This window comes from Acartia tonsa, chromosome 3 (assembly GCF_053477335.1).
Source record: "Acartia tonsa isolate MP-2025a chromosome 3, ASM5347733v1, whole genome shotgun sequence".
Classification (NCBI taxonomy): domain Eukaryota; kingdom Metazoa; phylum Arthropoda; class Copepoda; order Calanoida; family Acartiidae; genus Acartia; species Acartia tonsa.
Window position 1 is genome coordinate 34,391,392 of NC_137262.1, and position 19,688 is coordinate 34,411,079.

Genomic DNA, 19,688 nt, shown 5'->3' on the forward strand with positions numbered 1-19,688 from the left:
GCATCGTAATAACTTTTCATTTTAATATCCTCAGAAGACTGTCTATAATATGATGCGATAAATAACTATTCTTCTACATAATAAATTATGTATCTATCTATTCAAGGCTGAGGCTGAGGCCGCCGCCGAGGAGAAGGAGAACGCTCGCAGGTTCGCCAGGTTCCGTAAATACAGACCCGCCACCAGGACCAGGGCAAAGGCTCCTGCCCCTGTCAATACCTACACCTACCCTACCTTCACTCATTTTAGCTCCAGGTAAGATTGGCTGATAGATCAGAGATCTTAAGGGATAAGACAATGGGAAAAAACTTATGTACATTTAATAATTAAATTGACCCTTTTGTAGATAACAATGATTGGTTTGGACAATGCTTATTTTATTTTACAAAATTAAGAACTGAAAGTTTTCACGCCAAAATACATAGAAATATTTGCATTGAAAGATAGCTAGATACCTTTTTTATTGTCAAATTGATCATTCCAAATATAGTAAAATACTTAAAGTAGTATCTGTCAGCTAGTGCATGTAATGATTTAATCAAGTTTACTATGTTTTCATTATGTGTGTTTAACAGGATGTAAAACAACAATTTTAGTTGCTAGACCGTGTTTCTATAAAACCACTTCTATTTTTGGTACATGATTTATTAATCAATAGTTCGGACTTAGAATTTTAGATTTGTGAATTGTTCATTATGAAGGTTCATTAAAAGTTTGTTCTACTTATGGACATAATTGTCATTGTTAAGCTGTTATTCAAACAATTTTTTTTCGTGGTAATGACTGAACTTCGTGCAAGACAAGTTTGCTTTTAGTCTCGCGGATTTATTGCAATCATTATCTGATAATACTAAATTGACCTAAAACTATAGAAATAATATTAAGTAGAATAGAAAGTATGCGCTGGAGTAGTTGGATGTCTCAAATTCTCAATATGTGTGTTTGTGCTGAACATCCTTATAATTTTTTTATCACTAGGCCTCGACTTGGCATTGGTCATTTCTAGTATATTTTTTAGAGGTATTAGCCAACTTATGTAGAAAAAGTCCTTAAGATACAAAAATAAGTTTATACAATAAGGTTTCTTAATCAGAAGTTTTTGATTCAATATTCAATGTTAGTTTTTGTCTATGCTCTAGTATTAATTCAAAATTAGGCCGACCAAAGCAAAAAGGTTTTATTTGTATTAATTTGTCAACACCTAAGATAATGAAAACCTGCACAGTACACGTGAGAAACAGGTTGTGCAAATTAATTTTGGCGGTTCTTTTACTTAATATATAGTACATTCATTTTGCAAGTAGGTATTTTCCAGACATTGGTATATTAAGATTTTACATTCTACTACTCTAATGATATTAAAACTAGTAAGGGGATGCCTTGGCCAATAGTCAGCCCCACTTATGACCATAAGCATTATTGGAACCTCCTTAAAAATGGAATGGTTCTTTGTCCGCTGATATTAGAATTTAAATATTGTATTACAATAACTTACTACTCGTAGTAAAAAGTTACTATAAATATTACTATAGCAAAAGTAAAGTAGATTAAATTCTAAAAATCACGTTCCATCATTCGTTTTCTTAAAATTTTTGGCACTTTTCTCTAGTATTAATTGGTTGATTATAACAAGCAGTGATTTTAGGGGATGTACATAAATTTAATTTCTTTTTATTATGTTTTATATGTTTAAGTAATTTAATTATCCTGCCAATCACGTTTAGAACCAAAGTGCATACATAATTAATACTGATTGTCCTTAGTTTTATTTTCCCATGAATTTTAAATTTAATAGAATCTTTTATTTTACCATGGGTGAATCCTCCCCCTCCACACACACATACCATTACCCACATCCAATTACTATTAAAGACAAAAGCTTATGCTTCATATATTTTGTAAATACAGTTTGGGTACATTAAAGGTTATGACCGCAGGGTTAGTATTCATCTAAATAATTTTTGTAAAAAAAAACCGGAGGATTGGTAGTATGGATACATTTCTTGCAAAAAGAGCGACTTTGCAATAATATTTTGCATCGCTAATATAACATTTTTTACCGTTTAACACGTGAAATGTTTCAATAATTTTAAAATTGGGGATTTTTAAAAACACTGTTTATATCACTTTGAATCATTTTAACCCCTTCTTCAACCTTTTTTTGGTTGGCATAATGTTCATAATTTAGCTGACAGTGGAAGTTTATCAAATGCAACTGCAGCTGAATGCGGCTACTATTGCGGCAGCGGCTTCCGAGCCCTGAAAATTTGTTTGATATAACATAAATGAGAAATGCAAATTTATGGCTTTAATTATCAAATATAATTATCACTCCTTATTCAAATTTTCTCACATTATATGCAATTATAACAAGTCAATGTAAAAAGATATTCTAAAAATAAAATTTTAATTAGTCTTAATTTATTTTAACTAAAACAGCAATACATAAAGTTGCTCATAATTCTAAATCAAATATTTAAACTACTTTCTCTTACTCATCCGATCCGGTGGATAGGAACCGGTTCTTATCCATACGAAAAAACTAGTCTATCATTTGTATTATATCCAGCTTTCTACGAATATAAAAATTGCTTTCTGCACTTTTGTAGTGACTTGGCTGTATTAATTGTTAATATTCCCGACTTTGTTAGCTTATTGGCTGATATTCAAAGACCCATTTGAGGTCGACAAAGGATCAAGGGGTAGGACTAGGGACATATGGTTATTTAATCTCTTCCCCCTCTAAATACAATTTTATACATATATAGGATTTAAAATCCAAAAGCCTTCAGGTTATGTATTAATTTTAACGAATTTTATAATCTCAATCTGGCACAAGAAATCTACAAATTTTATTTCTAAAAATGCGCCAAAATAATAGCAAAATCCAAGTTCTCTTTTGCGCCACCCCTATTTTCAATAAACCCCACATTTTATGTCTGTCTGCTCTAAAAATCGCCCAACAAATTTTTGCACACAATTTGCGGAAGTATATTTTTTATTGCTACGAGAACTCGTAGCAACATATTTAGTGTTGCAAACTGGATTTTTTCTGCAAACTACTTTAATGTGTGCGTTGTATAAAAATGTTTTTGGGGTGTTTTAAACCTACTTGGTTTATCTTTAATCTGAGTAATCTATAAAGTACAAATTGCAAAAAGATTTACATATCCAAAAAAAGCATTAACTAATCACATTGCAATTGCTTTAATATATTCGTCTTAAAAAAATCATAATTTTATAAGCATTTTGTTTTTGTTTTGTCTTTGAAAATGATTTTTTGGTTTTCCGTTAGAAGTTATTTTTATTTTTTCTATCTCTTTCCCATTAGTTCATCATATCATTTATATTTTTTCAACATCTTATATTTTTTTGCAATGGACAATGTTCATATTGCAACATAAAGAGAAATTTATTTTATCAATTACAATTTATTAAAACTTTTTATATTGCCAATATAAATAACATTATACTGGCTTACCATTGGAAAATAAAAATGTATACTGGCCTGCTGTTGGTAGTTTCGTCTGTATATTGGCCTATCATTGGTCATTTGCATCGTATTACGCCATTTTTGTAGGCAAAATAAAGAGCTCAACTATTCCACTTTCAAACATGTAAAATTTGGGTATTACTTTAATTTTGTAACACTTCTTTTTTTAATAAATGCATGCCTTTGTTGAATAAGTTGATATGAATATAGTAAAGTAAAAAAAACATTCCTATCCCTTTCCCTGTACGTTTCCGCGCCATATTTAAACACAGCTGAACCTAATTTTTAAGGGATTAGGGGATTTAATCCTGAAAGTTGTAGGCTTGCATGTCAAGATTTGGGGCTTCAAGGTCTGTAAGTCCTACACATGGTGGGGTGGTTTATGATTTTCTGAAAAATGTTATAGAAGTATTTAAATTTAAATAGTTTATGCATATTTATCTCAAACCAAACTAATTTGCCTCAAACTTTTCCACAGTAAAACTAAATATTTTTGGAATATTTACTATATTGAAATCAATAACAGTATAAGCAAACATAACTCACATTGCCAGTTCTTTTTCTCAAACTAAAGCACCCTGTTATGTCCAACCATGCAAAATATGAAATAAGATTGGCACCTGAATCTAATTCAAAAGATTATACTGAATATGCATCACAAAGCATGCCAACTTTTACTCTGTATGTGTCTTTTAAATTGCACCTTTTATATTATCTTCGTTTTTCTCTTTTTTCCCCTTGGTTGCTTCCCCTTTTTTCAACTTCTTTATTCTTTCTACTAGCGGCTTTGCCCCTAGCCTCTAGGGGCTTTGCCCCGTGTGGTAATTAAAAAAAAAAAAAAAAAAATTCTGGTGCTGCGCACCATAGTCTCCCCAGATTTTTTTTTGGGGGGGGGGCAATTTTCATTTTTGGTGGGGTTTGGGGTGTTCCACCCCCCCCGCCCCCCAAGAAAATAGCTTAAAACCACCACAGGACCAATTGGTATATACCCTGAAGAGTAGAATCCGATTGGTTCAGTGGTTTGTTTTAAAACTTTGGGGACTAGTATAATTAACAACTCAATGTCCTTTCCATCACAAAGTAGCTTCGCTCCTATCAATCCAATCCAATCAATTTGCAAATACTGAGTCTATATTGCTAATATCCTTTGTATTTTATGATAATTTCCATGTATTTTATATAACTATTTTCCTGTTTCCTGCAGGCAGGCAGGGAGGGGACATTTGTCTGTTTATTACATTAGTCCCCAAAGTTTACTGACATCGTTTATTAATTGGTAGAATCAACCACTTTGGTGACTATTATTGAATTTTGATTAGTTGAGTGTTCAAAGTTTCACCCAGTAATTGTTATCTACATAAGGCGTAACTTTGTGCATCATCATTAGGGATCAACATCAATTTATCGGCCATTGTCATATCCCTTTAGATCCATGGTTCCTAGTCTGCAATTCTAGGAACTTATATGCAGATACACCATTTTAAAGCGGCTAATAGGTTGATTAACAAGAATTAAAATATCCATAAAATCTTTACGTTATATCATTTACATTATGGTTTTGAAATTGATAAACATCTGTTAAATTATAACCAGTTCTGGGCCATAATGAAAAACCACGCATAGCAATATGGACAATATACGAATGATAAAATAGAAATTATAAGATTGATACTAGTTTGGTTGGCCCAGGCAATAGAATTATTAGACAAGAAGAATATTGTATAGTAAAAAAATTTGTCGCAATTAAAAAAGAACTTTTAGATAGTTTTAAAACAGAATTTATCATCGTTTATTCAGTATTAACTAAAACTATTTTATGAGATTTTTTTTGTAATTTAAATATTTTTTAAACATTACAAAAAAATATTGCACGTCACTTTATTATTATTATTTTTACTTTATTTGAGAAAATTAAGACTACAATATTATCTTTAAAAAAGATACCAAATAATTGTTTTTTTAAAACTGGTATAGCATATGTTAACTACCTGAGTATAAACTGTATTCCTTTAGTTTACAGAAGATACTTCTAAAAAATTAAATAGATTGTGCGTGGTATGTACTTTAAGATCTTGTCAACATTTAGAACAATTAATGCCTAATATTCGGATACAGGGTTTTGATTATATTAGAGGGTATTATTGCTTCAACACCTTAAAATATATGAACCGACGAAATAAAAAAATAAAAAAATGCATCGTATTCGTGACAATTAATTTCAAAATTAAAATTGCACTTATAAAAATGGAAAGGGAATATACTCGTATTTTATTATCTAAGTTTAATAGTACTTTTCCTATTTTTTTCAATTTTTTAAATGTATATGAATCTATAAAAAGTTAAAGAGTATTGTTAGTATAAACCGTCCGAACGAAATTTGAAAGCTATGGAAACTAATTGATCTATGGGTCTTAATTAAGAAATTCGACCGTTTATAGCCGACTTTTTTATTGGGAAGAAATAAAAAAATAAGGCCTTTCATACCAAAATGTGTACAGTTTCTACCCAATAGCAGGTCCGCCGAGTTCTCCCAGGATATTTTTATTGGTGGAGCCTGATTACCTCTCTTTCTTAGTACCTTTATTGCCCAGGCAATCAAAATAGCTTTTTAACATACACCTAATTGTTACAGAAATCGTCCCGCAAAGTCTAAAATATCGTCCACAAAAGGACGGATATACGGCTGGACCAAATCTGTATTCTTTCCCCTATCCCTTAGCTCCCTAAGATTTGGCAAGCCACCAAAGAACAAAATGAAAGTTTGATTAAATGTATTTGCATATTGAATTTAAATGTCTGTCTTTCTCATTTGAAAGTAGCCAAGAACATTGTAAAGAATAGTCAATAAAATCAAGGAATCTAAAGGGATAAGACAGTGAAAGATAAATTGTTGTATACCCCTAATTATGATAAACATTATAATCACTTTTATGAATATTGCAGAAAAGTTGGGATACTGAAAGTTTGCACCAATCAAGATTACATATATAGCACCCAATGTTTTAAGATTAAAAACCTTTACATCTTTATATAACAGATATATTTATCTCTCTTTTCTAATTAAATTTAAAGACATTGTTGAAATCTTTATTTTAAAGGTTTGGTATAAACCCATATTGTATATAAAATCCTTGAAAATTTGCCTACTGTGTTTTAGATTACCGGACATTCCAATTGTCTCAGCTATTTCTGAGCCATTTGATTTTTAGATTAAATTCTTATTGACATTGTCAATAGAGGCATTATGCTGAAATACCTCTTTGTTGATGGAAAAAACAAATTAAAATAGCAGAAAAAATCTTTTTGAACCATCTCTTCAATTTATTAGATTAAAAAAGCTTTAAAAACACACTAAAAGGGCGACGAAGGCTCATTTTGGAAAAGCTAGGTAAATTATGACAGGCTGTAAATTTTCATGATTTCAAATAGCTTAATTACTTTTGGATGTAATCTTCCTTTTGACTGACCGAAAAGTAATTGGTCTCATCATAAAAAGTTAGGATATATTATGCCTTAATCCATACATTTTTAAAATTTAACCTATTTTTAATTTGATGTATACTGTTTTTATTTATCTTTTTAGTAGCGAAGCTACTTTATAATTCACTTTGTCCGTCAGTCCGTCAGTCCGTAACGCTATGGGGGAAATGGTATTTACTCAGCTCCTATAAAAGATAGAATGCTGAAATTTTTTGACAACATTCCCATAATTAAGGAGCACAATTATGTATAAAACATCGATGGCGGTAGGACCGCTTTTTAGCAGGTTTTAGGCTATTTTTGTATTTTTCACATTTTTCTCCATATGTTCAGTGTTTATGGTGCGATTTTCAAAATTTTTTCAGTTATAGATATCTAAATTAAATTTCCTGTCCTTTAAAGAAAACAACTATGACGGTCAGACTGCCTTTCAGCAGGTTTTAGGCTATTTTTGTATTTTTCACATTTTTCTCCATATCTTTGGTGTTTATGGTCCGATTTCCAAAATTTTTTTAGTTATAGATATTAAAATTAAATTTCCTGTCCTTTAAAGAAAACAACTATGACGGTCAGACTGCCTTTAAGCAGGTTTTATGCTATTTTTGTATGTTTCACATTTTTCTCCATATCCCTGGTGTTTATGGTCCGATTTCCAAATTTTTTTAAGTTAAGGATTTAAAAATTTAATTTCCTGTCGTTTTAAGAAAACAAGCTTGGCGATCAGACTGCCTTTTAGCAGGTTTTTGCTTTTTTTTTTATATGTTTTACATATTTCCCCATATCTTTGGTGTTTTTGATCCAATTTTAAAACTTTTTTGGGATATAAGTATCAAAATAATTTTTCCCCTTGCATTGTTATGAGCATCTTTTATGTAATTTACTTTGACCGTCATCATATACAAAATAAACCAGGGTTTCGTGTTTATTTTCTCCAATAAATCTTTAAATCTACTATGTACGTATTACCATCCATGATTTTATTTTTTTGTGCTTCGCTACTTATGGATGTTGTCATCCTTGTTAGTATCTTAATTACCCTAAGACAGACACTTATCAATATTCTGTTGGTGAAAAAACTCAATCAACTTTTTGCCTTAACGAACTATTAAAACAAGGATGTAGTATATTCAAAGTTTTATTAACACGTTCGGTCATAAAACTTTTGGTACATCATTATCTAATAATTAGGTATTATTTATCCAAGTCTAAATAACACATGTTATACAATATCTACCCCAAAAATAAAACAACAATTAGATATTAGTCCAAAACTATGAATAAAAGACACAAACTAAAAATCTCAACCCAATTATACCAGGCATAACCATCACTCATAAAAACCTGTATTTCAGGGATAAATATTGCATAACAACATAATACAAACCTTAGTGCCCAAAATATTCCATTAATTATCCTTATACTATCAACTATCATCCTACACATCTATATAATGCGCTAATAAACAGTGAAATTGAAATCATTTGGGTAGCAGCTAAACATAAAATCTGAAGATTTTGTAGGAGGGTTTATTATCAACTACCGTAAAGCTCCATGTGTTTCAAATACGGAAAAAGAGTTAAAGGCAATTTTAGATGGTTATCTTTGCGACCTGTTTTTTTTCTAGTAGCAAACCCACTCTCTAACTTACTGGGAAAAGGTATGTATATGGAGTAAATAGGACGTCTATGATGGCTGCTAAAGCAACTTGTATTTTGTTTATCAACCAATATGATATTCATTACTGGGCTTTGCTATTGCTACTGTTTAAATATTGACATCTTGGTTTTTAAGCGCAGCTACTATGTTATATCTATACATCCGTCCGTCTGTATGTCTATCACAAAGTAAAAGAACGTAAGATAACATACAAGTGTCATGATTTTTTTATTGTTTGATTAACAATTTTACGATTTTATTCTATGCAAGCTATTTTGAAGTCCAATTGCTGCGCTTCTTATGGATAAAAAGGCCCCTGTTTACAATATTGACTTATACTGTCACGTATACATGATAAATGCATGCGTGGGTATCCAATGGACATAATAATTACGGATAGTAAATATAAAAAAAACTATTTTGCTTCTCGAACCAATCAAATGATTATGGTAAAAAAAACTACTTCATTTTTTTACTTTTAAGATTTAAGTACATGTTTTTATTAAGGTTCTATCCTTTTTTTAAAGAACTTTTGCAATGTTGTATTCATTTTTAATAAATCCATTGTATATGTCTATTGTTGAAGTTTGCAAACTCGGTAGTGATTTGTGTTGCACTAAATGTGATAGATTTAGTCATGATTTATATGTACTTTCAACCAGGGCTTGGCTGCCGCGCGTCAGCCGCTACGAAGCCTCGAATTTTAACCCATTTGAATGATTTGAATTCATTTTGAAAAGAATGATTATCATAATTGGATAAGGCTTTGGATCAGACTACCAGCTGATTTTAAAAAATGTAAAACGTTAATTTCCCTGAGGCTTACAGGTGGTTGGCGCGCGGCTGTCGAGCTCTGCTTTAAACCATAGCCTGTCTCTATTAACTTTTGCCTTACTTTCTACCTTTATTTTCATTTTTGTCTTTCTAATATTTTGTATTTTTTACTTCCATTCTTGTTTTTTTATCTTAATCTGTCTATTTATCTATCTACTCTCTATATCTCCACATATTTTTTGCCTTTTCCTATTATAATTTACGGAAGCTATCCCATTATACAAATGTTCTCCTTGTTATTGATGTACTTACAAAAAATTACAGCTCTTGTAAAATCACATTCCAACACGGGCTTTGAGCTAAGATTAAAAAATAAACCACTTAGACCAATTCTTTATCTACTTTGATCAAGAAGTGATAATGCATCTGAAGGAAATTTAGATTTATTTGTTCCTAAGTTTATAACAATGCATCTTATGATAAGGGATCTTAATGGATAAGACAATGGACGATAAATTTATGTACACAAAGCCTCTAAGGCAACGAATGATATATTTTAGTTTTAAAACTTTGGTTACCAATTTAATTTATAGTTTAAAATCCTCTCCGTCAGGGCACTTTCATGCTAAAAAGAAAAACAGATGGCCTTATTGGGTAAATGATTATTTTAGTTGTTGAAAATAGTTGAGGTACTTTATGAAATATCAGAACTTTGAACAAGGGTGATAACATTTATCAACTTTTGTTTAAAAGTATTTTGTGGACGCATTTCTACTATTTTTTTTTTTTTTTTCTATAGTAAAGTATAGATGCACAATTAAAATAATTAAGGAAACAGATAATTAATAATTACAACACTGTTACCATCAGGGATATCAAGGGATAAGACAATGGTACATTCTTAATTTTGATGAACATAATTACCGCTCCTTAGATTAAAAAGTTGAAAAGTGTGGACACAACGAGTTTGAACCAATTTTTCATTATTCAATAAAAGTACCCAAAGTTGTAGGCCAAGGATTAAGTATGAATTTTCATCAAACTTTGGGCACCAGTGTAATTTACAGTTCCATAACCCCTCCCTCCCTGATCTACAGTACAACAATTAAACACACTTATTTCCCTTGCACATTTCAAAGATAGCCTGATATCTAGTTGCCGAAAGTGTACGCAGTTTCCTGGGTGTTTCCTCATCCTAGCTCAATATTTACTACTAGCTACAAATCTTCAAACTTCCCTTAAAAAAATCAAAATTTAAATGTATAAACGATTTATACATTAAAAATTTGAATTTTTTAAATTTTGATTTTTTTTTGAAGTTTGAAGCTTTTTTAGCTAGTAGTAAATATTGAGCTAGGATGAGGAAACACTCAGGAAACTGCGTACACATTCGGCAACTAGATATCAGGCTATCATTTCAAAATATAAATGTCATAAATGTCATAATTAGAGTTATTAGTTCCAGAGTGGTTTGGACTATTATATTATGTTGTAAGCTACAATTTTGTCTTTGGTAGCTTTTTAATAATTCTGGTATTGGATCGATTAATTAACTCAAAATAAAGGAAAACCTAAAGCCTTAGGTAGTACATTATATAAATTTACATACCGATATTGAAAAAGAAAACTTTTAGATAATGCAACTTTTTGAATATTTGAAACATAAGCTACAATTCTGATTATAAAATGTCTAAAACGCTCTAAAACATCTCTGAAATATTGTGTTATACATCTAACACATTTTTGTATTTAAATTTGTTCACAGTTAATTGTTCATTACATTGTTTTCATTCTTCACACTTTTACATATTTTGTAATAACAAAAATGAAAAAAATAGTCTGAAAAAAAAGAATATATGTAGAGACCTTTGAAGAAAAATATCTCAAATAGCAGCCGAATAAATCACTTTTTTCGAATATAAAAAGAAAATGGACAAATTAAATTCTAGAAATCTTCACAAAACGTTAAAAATGCTATTTATATGTAATAAAAGAGTAAATTTGAAGTATATACAAAAATGCATAAATTAAAAAAAAATATGTACAATAAAAATTTCTTTGAACTCATGATTAACAGTAAAAATATGTATAATTTTCTTAAATTGAATTTCTTATCTCTAAAATGTTGATAATAAGCAAAAAAATTATAGTCAAATAAAATATTATTATTATTAAGTAGCATATTTATTTCATAAAATAAAATTTATGAAAGCTATAGCATTACACTTAAAATCACATTATTTCCTAATATATTTTCACAATCTTTATTGAAAAAAGTATGCTCTAAGTGTTAGCATCAAATTATGAATCTTTTGATTAAATGTAGCTGTTAGTGTTGTATTTTGTATTCTTCAAAGTAGAAAAAAAGTAAAAAAACTTATTACTAATTATTTTTCTCCTTTTCAGAAGCCTGAATGTACAAGCACCTGTGGCCCAGCCAGTGAAGCAAGTGACCTACACCCAGCCAGCTTTCAATGCTCCCACCATCTTCTACGGAAACTGGGTGCCAGTTCACTACTAAAGAACTGGTTTCAGAAAGTCAGCTGTTTAATAATAATCAGCTGACTTTAACTAGTTTTTAAAATCAGCTGTTGGAAATAACATATTCTCATTTGCCAGAGTGCAATGACCGCCATTTTGTTTTAGTGTACACTTTAAACCTGTACAGTACACTAAGAAGTATTTTGTGCATTATTATGCATTTTCGCACACTACCTGGCCAGAAATTCCCAGCTAACAAATTAAAAAGCCTCACCAGTATTAATAAAGCTGTTAAGTTTTTTATACCCCTAGTGATTATTTCGGTACCGTATCACAATTTTGTATTTTTTTTTTGTATTTTCTTGCAATATTTGTAATTTTTGTGCACTTCAATGGAAAAAAAACAAGCATTTTTCTAAATTTCAACAAACACGTCCAAAAGATCTCTGGAACTTTGTCCAAGGGCATTAAAACTATTTTTTTTCTTAAGCAAAAGAAAAAACTTAAAGAATAGTTATTTACTTGAAATTTGTCGATATTTTCCTATACCTTGTACCTTTATAACTCCTATTTATTTTATTTATTTATTTAATTTAATTATTTATTCCATATGTATGTGTGTGTATTGTCCTATTCCTATGTTAATAAGGTATACAGAATAAAATAATTTATAGAGTAGCTTTGCTACTAAAATTAAAAACAAACATTTTTTTATTCTGTTTACCTTAAAAATCCTTTTTTTAAAACCCCGCGCCCCCAAATCAAAAGACTTTTTAAAGTCACCCTCCCTCTTTCATCTTTTTTTCTGACCACCAACCATTTGGTCAAAAATTACCAATTCAGGATTATTATTTTCTTTCTATTGAAACATCGTAGTCCTATAAATTTCTTTACTCTTTCTCCAAAAGTCCCCAATTTTGTTCTAGTCAATTAATATAAACTGTACCTTTATCAAATTGAAAATGAATTCAATAAAGATAATTCCTATAATTTATTGTTTTATTTATTTACTATATAGAATTATTTCCAAAAATATTTTTGTTTTTAAAATCTTTTACAGAATGACTTCGAAACCTATTAATATACGATTGAATGGAACCGGCCCCTAGCCATACTGAAAACTCATATATAGAATAAAAAAATAGTTTTACTCTTATAAGTTTTCATTTTAATATCCACAGAAAGCTGTCTATAATACGATGCAATAAAAACTACTTTATGTCTAATGAGTTTCAAAGCTTGAATTTAGCCATAGACTATGAAGTCAAAACACACTGATATCTAGAACGTACCTGACCTAAAGAGCAGCTTTACTCTTAAGAATTAAAAATGAACACAGTAAAAGTGTCTGACTGATTATGACGTAACAAAAAAATTAGCCAATGAGAGGCCACTATAAATTTTACTATTGGTCAATAAAGGCCTCTCATTGGCTAATTTTTTTTGTTACGTCATTATCAGTCAGACACTTTTACTGTGTTCATTAAAAATTCAAATGACCATATAAATTGCAACCACACATATTTCGGTAGGTCTCAATGGTGTATTACAGGGTGAAAGGGGTAAAACAAATTTTACTATTCCCCAAAGTTTTATAAGGGGTAATTTTGTAATGCACTGTTTGGGTGTACATCAATTTATCGTCCATTGTATTAACCCCGATGATCCCTGCAAAACAACAGTCAAGATTATTGGAGGAACAGTTTGATCAGGTGCCATACCTGTATCCCTGTGCTGCCATGGAATCTCATGGTACAACGCGTGCAGGTAATTTAAACCAGACTTTAATTCAAAACTCAAGGTGTTCTTACATTAAAGTGTTAAGAAGTCTAGCATTTTATGTAATAGATGGAGAATAAGGAGATAGGGGAAATACAACTGTAGATAAAACTGGTACCCAAAGTTTTTATACGTACTCTCATTCGGTTGATAATAATTAAATTTTTAAAAGTTTATCATAAAATTAAAATTGAAGATTCAATATTTATACAAATATCAACTGTTAAATGATAAACACTTTAAGCCTAAAATTTAATTTTCTTGGACATTATGGAATTTTAGGTAAAGGTTGTGTAGTCAAATAGATGTTATTCTGTTAGATGTTACAGTTTTACAAGTCTTTAATGAAACGATAAGGGTAAAACAAATTTAGAATCTACCCCTTAGAAGTATTTCTAATTAAGTATGAATTTTTTTACATACAGCCAATTTAGTTACAAGGAAGGCACACAACCTGTCTTAATTCAAATCTGCAGACAGTATTTTAATCTCTGAAGGCCATAAGGAATTACAGAATGCAAAATAGTCTCCGAAGTCCGAGTCTAAAGATTTTTTTTTAGTAAATTGACAGCACAGTTTAAGGCATCTTGAGGGCGATATTCTGCTGTAATTTACCTAGTTTAACCAATCTAAGAATATTTTCTCGTCTGGAACAAACCTGGTTAGCTGCCTACTTGTTTATATAATTCATTGCATTGCATTGGATAACTTGGTATGTAAATTGGCTCAAAGATAAGTCCCAATTACTTTATATATTTCAGTAGAAAAGCTACTCTATAATTCACTTTGTCTGTCTGTCTCTCTGTAATGTAATTGGATAACTTTGGGAGGGGGACAAAGTGTCTGAAAAATAATCCATGTGACGTCATAATAATGAGTGATTATCCATCTCTTTTTTAGGGGTCTTCTTTCCTACTTCTCCTTTCATCTACCTAATTTTAAAACGTCACATGGCTGTTTTTTGAGACACTTTGTCCCCCTCCATATATCTTTTGTTGCTGAAGGCTTCCATTTCCAAAGAGCGTCTAATATACAATTTATTTGGTCTTTTTGTCTATCTATAAATGATTGTTCTTTCATCAATCCATACTTCTGTACTTATGTCCTTCTTTTCCTTTTTTCTTACTTTCCTTTTTATTGTCACTGAACATTTACTCTACAACTTAATTTTGTCCGTTCGTTAATCCACTATTTCTATGTTCTGCGCTACTTATATGTAGATGTTGTCAATATTTGAGTTATCTAAATATCTAAGACAGCTAAAACAAAATTTTAGTTTGTTACTTTGTATAGACACCCATTCATAATGTTTATCTGATCATGTTCTTTAAACAAACAATATATAGCTCACAGTTTTTGCAATCCATGATGGATATCAGCCAACATAAAAATCAGTTTAAAAATAAATCTTTAATACTACTATTGGTGGTTATTAAATTTTGAAACCTCGACTTTTTGCTATTAAGACAAAATAAAAAAAAACTGTCAGTTATAAAAATCCGTACTTATTATACATTCGTACTTATGTTTTTTAGCTAAGTTACCTGAAACCGGCAATTTTTATAATTTTAGGAAAGTTTTCAATCGGTCCTGGAAAGGTTTTTGCCTATTTGACGAGGGTATTTTTTCTTCTAATGGTAATTTTATTAATTTTAAAAATAGTTCTTTGTATCTTCGGCTACCATGTATTAGCCAGCCAAAACCTACACAAACTATATTTTAAAAGGAAACTCCAAAGCTTTTTATATTCCTTTAAGTTATATTTTTTTACACATAAAACGGTTTGCGTTTCAACCAACTTGCAAAAATATAAAGGGACACTTACGGGTTTAGTTATTAATTGCAACGTGATATTCAATTATTCAAAATGACCGCCAGTACGACAGTCTAGGAGCTTAGGAGGAAACATGATTCTCTACACTTCTATTCAAGATCAACGGCTTAAATGTTTCCTATAGCAATGCAAATGCACATCTTCTCTATAACTCATTTGGTTCATCCTTCTGTCTTAAATGCTCTAGAGATATCATTGAGATGTGTTATCACTTCTAACAATCAAAATAGACAGCTGTATAGAATCAATTTATTTCTTAAACTCTAAAATGCTCTGAAATACATAAATTATTTATAGGAGATAAATATTTTGCTCAGCTATTATCAGAGATAGACTGCTGAAATTTTGTATGGAGATTCGTATACGTATACATCCTATTGTATCCATTCGTCTGACTGACTGACAGTCTAACAAACGGATATACATCCAAAAATGAATCTGATAAGTCCAACAGCAATTATTAAGTTGGAGTGTACTTCTATATTACAAGTACACAAGGTACAATATCTTTTTGCATTAGATTTATGCATTAATATATTACATCAGGGAGGAAGGGGACAATGGTCTGTTAATTGTTATTCTCTCATTCGTTAGTTTAAAAACTTTGGGGACTTTATTTGGTTGTTACAAAAAATGCAGTGCCCATCAATAATTTTAAAGGGGAAATTTTGTTTAACATAATTAAGGTTGTACATTTTATTTTTCGTCCATTGTCTTATCCCTTAAGATCCCTGTTACTACGTACAACACAAATGTATTATTGAATACATTATGCTGCCGACCGGGGTTTCAATTCATTTGGAATTCGTGTCTATACTAAAAAGAAATCTCATGGCTATTTTAAAACTCATAAATTAGTTAAAATGGGAATTTTTGTTGTCAATTTAATTAGGTTGTTTATATAGTCCTCAAATATTTGCAAATACTTCTTCTATGGTCAGAAGAGAGCATGGGGTATTGTTTCATTAGCCAGCTGAAAGAAAATAAACAACCAAAAAGCTTTTTATCCCTAAAATTACACAACAGCTTCATTAAGTGTTAATTATATATGTTTTTTTTTCTTCATACTTTTGAATTAGGAATAGGTTATACAATGAAACAAACAGACATCCTATATTCACTTTTACCAGATAACATACAATAACAAATAACGGTTGAAAATGTATTCCGAATAAAGATATCTGTTATGTGTACTGTCAATAATAAAGGAAATAGTTTTCACGTTACTTATTTTAACAATAGGGTTGACCTTTTTTCTTTTTATGTTTTCACAAACTAGCAAAAACTATATGAAATATAGCTGTACTAGAAGCTGCTTCTCTAGCATCTATGGCTTCTGTATTCGAAGGTTTATGGAAGGGCAGAAAATTAGCCTAAAACTATACATAATTTTTTTTTATAAAAAATCCTAAAACCATCCTGGGACCTATATGAAGCTTAACTGTAAAGGAGAACCATATTGGTTCATCGGTAAGCAAGATCCTGCGCTACAGACAAAAAGCTTACTATATTATAGAATAGGATGATTGCAAATTTTACTAATCTTTCTCAATTCAAAGAAGGCAGAAAAATAACACTTTAATCACATAAACTTTGTCTACAAGACCTGAAGATTCGTTGGCTTTTTAGAGGGCTATTTCATTATACATCTAACTGTTTCTATTGGTGCCACGTGTCTGACGTTACAGCTGTAGGTTTAAGAATATACAGGACAGACTACAAAACTCTGACAACTAGCTGACATTTACCCTATAACAGTAATGTTGCAGCAGAAATGGGTTTTTAATAAATGCCGCGTTTTTTCGACAATTTTTTAGACATTGATTGATTGAACGAAGACGATGGGAGAGTATACAACTTAAGAATTCAAAATTTTAAAATTATTATTTTAGCCATTTGTATAATGTCTAATACAACTTAAATCCATTTTCGCTGCATATTTATTAATGCATCTTTTTATAGCTGTATTATATATTATACAAATGGCTAAAATAATAACTTTAAAATTTTGATTTCTTAATTTGTATACTCTCTTAAAATCGTACGGGGCATTGATCTTCAAGATGAAATAAGGTTTAAAACAGAGTACACAACTTAAGGATTCAAAATTTTAAAATTATTATTTTGGCCATTTGTATAATGTCTAATACAGATCTAAAAAGATGCATTAATAAATATGCAGCGAAAATGGATTTAAGTTGTATTAGACATTATACAAATGGCTAAAATAATAATTTTAAAATTTTGAATTCTTAAGTTGTATACTCTCCCATCGTCTTCGTTCAATCAATCAATGTCTAAAAAATTGTCGAAAAAACGCGGCATTTATTAAAAACCCATCTCAGGCATAATTAATTTAGCAAAAATTTGCTGTTTTTTTTCGCTGATTTATTTGTACGCCAACCTTTTGGCACATTCAGTTATTGGCATAAATAAATGTGGGTGGAGTCGGACATGTGTTCAGCAGGAGGGATAATTAGATACATATGATTAGGTCAGGAGGGTTTTTATTTAGTTATATAGATAGTTAGATATACATAATGTCTAATTAGGTACATATTAATGGTAAGATACAGAAAAAGGTATCTAATTAGAAAGGTATATAGTTAGATAGATAGGGAAGTGTCTAATTATAAGGTACATATTAAAAGAGAGATAGTTTAGTGTCTAATCAGAAAAAATATCTAGGGGAGTGTTTTTTTAGTTTTATATTAATTAACATATAGATATATAAACCCCGAACCACTTCATTATGCAATCTACATTTTCCTGGATATTTTGTCTATGGTAGACCATAAGTGTAAATCTTTACAGTACATTGTTTCTATTTGTTAAAGCAACACATATGATAAAAGAAAAAGATTCTGTTTAAAGTAAAATGCTTATATTTCAATCAAAATCTATATTTTTGTATTTTTTACCGATCCACTTCATTATGCAAATCAAAAGAAAATCAATGAGAAAACGTTTGTTTTGCCCTTTTCTCCACTTTCTAAAATTAATTCTGATAAAATAACAATTTCTTAAGAGATTTATGCATTAATTATAATGAAAAACAGTTTAAGGTAGATTTTATTGATTTTTCTAAATAAGAAATAATTGAAAAAAAGAAATTCTATCCCTATCACTTTAGAGGACAGCTGCCGACCCCCAGTCTTATGGATGAAGCGAAATACATGTAAAAAATAAAAATTTGTCTGAAAAGTATACAAAAATGTTTTTTGATGTGTTAAAATAATCCATTTTAAAATCTTGATTTTGAGGATGATGGCCTTTAAGATGCTCTTACTGGTGGTGATGGTGAGCTAAATGTTATCAAAGTGCATGCCCTTGAAGAAAACTTATATATTGAACTATGGTCCAATTTTTGTAGTCATAGCAGCCTCCAGCCAAGCAATATTAAAAAAGAAAAAAATTGCAATTTTAATTACTAAAATTCATAAAGTAAATAATGTAGTTTTTAGATAATGGTTATATTTCATGTCGAGAGGTTCCACTGGAGGCTGCTATGACTACAAAAAATGGTACATAGGTTAATAGACAAGTTGTTGTAATGGTCATGTACTTAGATAACATTTAGCTCACCTTCACCACCAGTAAGAGCATCTTAAAGGCCATCATCCTCAAAATCAAGATTTTAAAATGGATTTTTTTAACACATCAAAAAAACATTTTTGTATACTTTTCAGGGTAATTTTTATCTTTAACATGTATTTAGCTTCATCCATAAGACTGGGGGTCAGCAGCTGTCCTCTAAAGTGATAAGGATAGAATTTCTTTTTTTCAATTATTTCTTATTTAGAAAAATCATTAAAATCTACCTAAAACTGTTTTTCATTATAATTAATGCATAAATCCCTTAAAAAATTGTTATTTTATCAGAATCATCTTTTAAAAGTGGAGAAAAGTGCAAAACCAACGTTTTCTCATTGATTTTCTTTTGATTTGCATAATGACGTGGATCGGTAAAAAATAAAAAAATATAGATTTTGATTGAAATATAAGCATTTCACTTTAAAAAGAATCTTTTTCTTTTATCATACGTGTTGCTTTAACAAATAGAAACAATGTACTGTAAAGCTGTACACTTATGGACTACCGTAGACAAAATATCCAGGAAAATGTAGATTGCATAATGAAGTGGTTCGGGGTTTAGTTCAGATATCTAATTAGACTGTTGGCTGTCTAATT

At 30.1% G+C, this 19,688-nt stretch overlaps 1 protein-coding gene across 2 annotated transcripts in view; it reads left to right on the top strand.

Moving 5' to 3' along the window:
• Positions 1–12,874, top strand: part of LOC145313968 (uncharacterized) — a 44,238-nt gene extending 31,364 nt beyond the window's left edge. For both annotated transcript variants that reach the window (XM_080153636.1, XM_080153637.1), the window contains exons 10-11: positions 107–255; positions 11,810–12,874. In XM_080153636.1, the coding sequence (XP_080009762.1) occupies positions 107–255; positions 11,810–11,924 (264 nt within the window). In that variant the 3' untranslated portion in view covers positions 11,925–12,874. The remainder of the gene's footprint in view (positions 1–106; positions 256–11,809) is intronic.
• Positions 12,875–19,688: the final 6,814 nt, after the last annotated feature.